This window comes from Alosa alosa, chromosome 23, assembly GCF_017589495.1.
Source record: "Alosa alosa isolate M-15738 ecotype Scorff River chromosome 23, AALO_Geno_1.1, whole genome shotgun sequence".
In the NCBI taxonomy this organism is placed as follows: domain Eukaryota; kingdom Metazoa; phylum Chordata; class Actinopteri; order Clupeiformes; family Clupeidae; genus Alosa; species Alosa alosa.
In genome coordinates this window covers 10,139,117-10,145,537 of record NC_063211.1, presented here as the reverse complement: position 1 = coordinate 10,145,537, position 6,421 = coordinate 10,139,117, and the positions used below count along the sequence as shown (strand labels likewise).

The 6,421-nt window shown below is 46.6% G+C and overlaps 1 protein-coding gene across 1 annotated transcript in view; it reads right to left on the bottom strand.

Moving 5' to 3' along the window:
* The window catches only part of LOC125288959 (transmembrane protease serine 3-like), a 12,958-nt gene extending 8,346 nt beyond the window's left edge, over positions 1–4,612 (bottom strand). Inside the window, exons 1-7 of the mRNA XM_048235673.1 lie at positions 4,330–4,612; positions 3,190–3,487; positions 2,860–2,973; positions 2,576–2,692; positions 1,779–1,902; positions 708–833; positions 1–30 (exon numbers count right to left, since the gene is read on the bottom strand). The exon at positions 1–30 is cut by the window's left edge and continues 20 nt beyond it. Coding sequence (XP_048091630.1) covers positions 1–30; positions 708–833; positions 1,779–1,902; positions 2,576–2,692; positions 2,860–2,973; positions 3,190–3,487; positions 4,330–4,380 — 860 coding nt within the window. The 5' untranslated portion in view covers positions 4,381–4,612. The remainder of the gene's footprint in view (positions 31–707; positions 834–1,778; positions 1,903–2,575; positions 2,693–2,859; positions 2,974–3,189; positions 3,488–4,329) is intronic.
* Positions 4,613–6,421: the final 1,809 nt, after the last annotated feature.

Here is a 6,421-nt window from a genome sequence, read left to right as displayed (position 1 = left end):
ACTGCCCCAGAGCTGCACTTTGCTGTCTTACTGCAGAGAAAACAGAAAACAGCCCTGAATCAGTCAAACACACAAACAGCCCTGAATTATTCAAACACACATACAGCCCTGAGTCAGTCAAACACACAAACAGCCCTGAGTCAGTCAAGCACACATACATTATTTTGACACATGGTTACTGGCGAACAGTTTAAACAAATTATAATTATGTTCCCCATTGTAATCGTGTAATTTGTAATGTTTTGCATGGATGTGTGCTGGTGCTCGTTCCTGTGGACGAGAGAAGCAGGGTGTAGTTGTGCACCCGCCCATATCACTGTTGATAATGCACTCTTAAAATAACATATAAACAACTCGCCACAGATTTCTGACCAGGTTTCCCTTGGTCAGTAGCGCAATGCATTTTAGGTAGTGTACGATAGTCTACCTAATCTGCTTTGCGCCAGGTTTTGTGTCGCGAAAATAGGGCCCACACACTCTCTCACACACATGCACACACACTCAAATGCACCTTCACACTCTCTCACACACACATTCCCACTCACGTGCAACCTCATACTGCGCATACCTATGCACCTCACGCTTCTCGCTCCTGAGCACGCCCAGCCTCCCGCACTGAATATAGCTTTCCACACACACATGCATAATCACGTGTACACACAGGAACACACACATGCTTGAATGCCGGTGTGTGTGTGTGTTTGTACCTGAGGTGAGAGGTGTGTATTTTGATGCTCTGCTGACTTGACGACTGACTCAGATTCACCGACACTAGATCATTCTGAAGGGCGGGCTCAATCGCAGAAATCTGTAGCGCGGAGGAACTCACATAGCTAAACACACATACACACACAAACAAACACACATGAATACACACATTTATAAAACGTATATTATGTTTCTGTCTGTATGTCTATTTATATATAAGTATAAATACTCTTTTTGATCCCATGAGGGAAATTTGGTCTCTGCATTTATCCCAATCTGTGAATTAGTGAAACACACTCAGCACACAGTGAGGTGAAGCACACACAAATCCCGAGCAGTGAGCTACCTGCTACAACAGCCGGAGCAGTGGAGGGTTGATTGCCTTGCCTGCTCAAGGGCCTACTGGTCGGGGTTCAAACCGGCAACCCTCCGGTTACAAGTCTGAAGCGCTAACCAGTAGGCCACGGCGGCCCCATATGTGTGTGTATCCATCAGTATATTTATATCTCAGTGTGTCTGTATTTGTGTGTGTATGTAAATGTACATTTGTAAATCAGGTTTCTAGGCCAAGCATACTTGCGTATACAAGGAATTTGGTCTTTGCATTTATGCCATCCGTGAATTAGTGAACACACAGAGCTCACAGTGAACACACAGTGAGTTGAAACACACACTAACCCGGAGCAGTGAGCCTTGCTACCGTGGCACTCGGGGAGCAGTGAGGGGTTAGGTGCCTTGCTCAAGGGCACTTCGGCAGTGATCGAACTGTCAACCCTTCGGTTCCAAGCCCGAAGCCCTAACCAGTAGGCCACGACTGCCCCTGTGTATGTGTGTATGTGTGTATGTGTGTATGTGTGTCGGTATTTGTGTGTGTATGTGTGTATGTGTATGTGTGTGTGTGTGGTTGTGCACCTGAGTATGAGTGATGATCTGTGTTTGTGTGTGTCTGTGCATGCATATCATTGTTTGTGTGCCTGTGCATTTCCTTGTGTATGTGTGCATATGCATATGCATGTGTGTGTGTGTGTGTGTGTGTGTGTGTGTGTGTGTGTGAGAGAGAGAGAGTGTACCTGGAGAAGCCCAGTTGCTTGCAAGCAGTCTGTCCCAAATTTGCTTCCAAGGGTTCTGAGCAAACCGTAAGCCACACCCCCTTACTGCGTACCTGCAGCACTGAGCTCCGCCCACTCACACGCACTGACCAATGAGAGGAGAGATAAAGAGAGTGACCATGACTAGGATGGAGAAATGTGAGAATGAATATGGAGACCACACAACAATATATGGTCTTTTGGGCCCCCATCGTTGAATTCAAGGCAGCACTGCCTAGAAGGCACTAGGGTTAGGGTTAGGGATAGGATTAGCGCTGCCTGGAAGGCACTAGGGTTAGGACTAGGGCTAGGATTAGGCAAGGCAGCTCTGCCTGGAAGTTGCCGGTGGCAGTGCTGCTTTGAAGTTGACGTTGGGGGCCCAAAACACCATCAAGCCCACACAACCTTAAACCTCTAACCTAATTCTATGTGTGTGTGTGTGTGTGTGTGTGTCTGTCAAGACAACCCATACATGCCAACTGAGCCAAACCAGTCTATTAAGCCTATGCCTTTGATGCTCACCACTGTAGCTATCAACCTGTTTGACCATCTTGTCCTTGATTGTGTTAGTCGCCTGCCAAGATCTAAATTGTGTAATGAGTATCTTTTGACCGTGATGTGTTAAACTTTGTGTGATGTGTTGAACTTCTCCTTGCCCACTTTTGCACTTTTATTTTATTAGATATTTGGATAAACACATTTTGTTGGTAGAAACATGACTTCTACAAGCAATATATTTAGGTATGTGTGTGTGTGTGTGTGTGTGTGTGTGTGTGTACCGCAGTTGAGCTCGTCCTCTCCTCCAGTGCAGTCTTTCTGTCCATCACAAAGCGCTGTCCTGCTGATGCACAGACCTGATAAGGAGCAGCGAACCTTCCCTACACAACTTAGACCCACTACACACACACACACACACACACACACACACACATAGATTATATAAGGTCACGCACATGCATGTGTGTTTATTTATTTGTGTGTGTGTGTGTGTGTGTGTGTGTGTGTGTGTGTGTGTGTGTGTGTAGGTGTGTGTGTAGGTGTGTGTGTGTGTGTGTGTATTCACCTCCGAGGCCCACTCCCAGGATGACTCCTATGGCAGCCAGCGCACACACTACCAACAGCAACAGCAGCCGAAGGGAACACCAGGGGAAACTCCAGCCCTCTGACAGATCATCTCCTGGAGAACACACACACACACACACACACACACACACACACACACACACACACACACACACACACACACACAGACAGATGTATTATATCCCGGAGATCACACAGACAGACAGATAGACAGTCAAGATGGACTGCTTCTCACCTCTAGTAAGACAGACAGACAGACAGACAGACAGACAAAGAAAGAGACAGATGGCTAAGAAGGACAACTTCTCACCTCCAGCGAAGGGCTGCACTTTGATGATGGGCATGCTGGTGCTGGCTCGAGGCTGTGACAGGGGCGCGGGGCTGTTGGGGTGGTGTGTGCTTGGAGCGGCGTTAGGGACATGGGGGTGGTGTGTGCATGGAGCACCGTCAGGGACGTGGGGATCCTGAGTTTCCGCGTCCCAGAGGTCAAGAGGTCGGCCGCTGGTATGGCTGCCCTGTGAGCTCACGATAAAGGTGGACGGTGTCTCGACTATCTGGAGCTCCTCTTCCTCAGTCACAGACAAAATCTCCAGCCTCTCACTGTCCTCCTGCAACAGACACACACACACACACACACACACACACACACAGACACACACACACACACAGAGAGACTGTACAGACTACTACTGCAATCCAGTGTCCTCCAGTGTCTCCCCATCCTGCTCTCTTTCTCTCTCTCTCTCTCTCTCTCTCTCTCACACACACACACACACACATACACACACACACAGACTACTTTACAGCCAAACTACTTCACACACTACAGCCAGACTACTCTACTCTGCCCACACACACGCAAACACACACACACACACTACAGCCAGATTACTTTACACTAAAGGCAGACTTGTATTAGTTGTGCTCTAGTAGTGGTGAGGGATCTGGCCCTCCGTGTGGAACACCAGAGGGTTGTGAGCTGGGTCCCAGGAGGAACCACCGCTGTGCCTCTGTAGTGGGGCAATATACCTTGTGGAACCACCGCTGTGCCTCTGTAGTGGGGCAATATACCTTGTGGAACCACCGCTGAGCCTCTGTAGTGGGGCAATATACCTTGTGGAACCACCACTGAGCCTCTGTAGTGGGCAATATACCTTGTGGTGCTCCAGGAGAGCTGACCGTGTAGTTAGTTCACGATAAGTCGCTCTGGATAAGAGCATCAAGTAAATGGCAAATTATATTAATCCTGACTAAATAATAATAATAAACCAAACTAGCTGTAAAAGCCATCTATCTAAACGACACTACAACCAAGAGTGTGTGTGTGTGTGTGTGTGTGTGTGTGTGTGTGTGTGTGTGTGTGTGTGTGTGTGTGTGTGTGTGTGAGAGAGAGAGAGAGAGAGAGAGAGGGAGAGAGAGAGATGGAAAGAGAGAGGGAGAGATATCTCACCGTAGGTGCAGTTTGTCTCTCAGCTGCAGGTATTCCTTCTGTTGTGGGCATGATAGCTGATCATCTCTCAGTACAGAGCAACCGGGTTCCATCAAGCTCCACACACAGAGCAGACATCACACACACATCCTTCATTTACAAAGTCATAGACACACACACACTCACAACACACTCTCTAGACACACACACTCACCACACACTCTCTAAATGTTTTTTTCTCAGAAGAAAGGAAGCTGGGCTTGAGGACCTGGTCTGATCCTCCACTCTCTTGATCTGTGCTTGCTGAAACACACACACACACACACACACACAAACCCCACCCCAGCCGCACCCCCGCCCCGGATGCACAATAGGACACCTGAGCAGGTGCTCAGCACGCTGCCGTGCAATGACAGGAGAAGATCAGGTGACTCTCAGCTCCAGTTACAGAGAAGTGAAGCAGCTGGGACACACACTTACACTCACTCACTCACACACACACACACACACACACACACACTCACACACACACACACTCACACACACACACACACACACACACACTCCACACACACACACACACAAACACACACACACACACACATTCACAAAACCTCACACACACTCACAACATAACACACACGCACACACACTCACACAATCATCAACATGCAAACATACAGCAATAATTAATACATATATAGTTTACACAGACACACACACACAGATAGACAGATTTGATGATGGAGGTGATGAGCTGACTCTTTGACACTATAAAATTATTGTATAATTGAGCATAACATATGTTTGGTTGGCAGAGTAAATTAGGTGCTGTTTTGATAGGGCTAGTAAGGTTCAGGTTGGATGATATGAGGAGATGATGTGATTGGTTGGATGACATGAGTAGATGAGGTGATTGGTTGGATATGAGGTGATTGGTTGGATGATATGAGGAGATGATGTGATTAGTTGGATGATATGAGGAGATGAGGTGATTGGTTGGATGATTTGAGGAGATGATGTGATTGGTTGGATGATAGGGCTGGTGAGATGATTGGAGGAATAGTTGGTTAGTTAATCATGTTGACATACTGTGTTATTATTGGTGGGTTAAAAGTGTGTGGTGGTGTTGAGTTGTGTTGTACAGTGGTGTGTCATTGTGTGATGTTGGGCTGTGTTCTTTGGTGGTGTATTGTGTAATGTTGTATTGTCGGGTGTTTATTTTAATGTCTTGTGTGGTGTTGTCTGGTGTTTGTGTTGAATTGTATTGTGTTGTGTGGTGTTTTGTTGTGCTATATTGTGTTGTCTGGTGTTTGTGTTGTTTTGTGTTGTGTGGTGTTTTGTTGTGCTATATTGTGTTGTCTGGTGTTGTCTTGAGTTGTATTGTGTTGTGTAGTGTTATATTCTGTTGTCTGGTGTTGTATTGTGTGGTGTGGTGTTGAAACAGTCACTCAGGTCCTCGCTTTAATGTGTGTGTGAGAAGTGTCTGTGTCCTGACAGTGAGATGGATGGATATGTGTCAGTTTGTGTATGTGTATGTGTGTATGTGTGTGTGTGTGTGTGTGTGTGTGTGTGTGTTTCATGACATTAGTGGTGACTGGTTATTGGAGACAGCGCTGTTGCGTGACTTCATCCTCATCATCTATTGTCCAAACCTGATCTCTCAGCCTCCCGGAAACACACACACACACACACACACACACACACACACACACACACACACACACACACACACACACACACACACACACACACACACACACACACACCATTCCCAGGTGACCCAATGGAAATCCACACTATCTACTGTTACCCCTGAATAGAGGTGTTAGAATTAGAGTTAAGGTTAGTGTCACCATGAGGGGGTAAGTTTGCATATGGACCACAGGGCCATATCCATACAAATATTTTGGGATGACAAAAATGTCCCTACCAACATTTTAGCAAACTCATTAACTCCTACTATTTTTGTTGTGAAGTCATATTCATTCCGACATGTCCTCATAACATGTGTATGTCATTTATCATTCGATTGGCTGAAACCGAAGGGGATTTATCTGATGCTCACATGAAATTGTCAAAGCATAGGCTACTTGTCGCTTTGGTGGCAGAC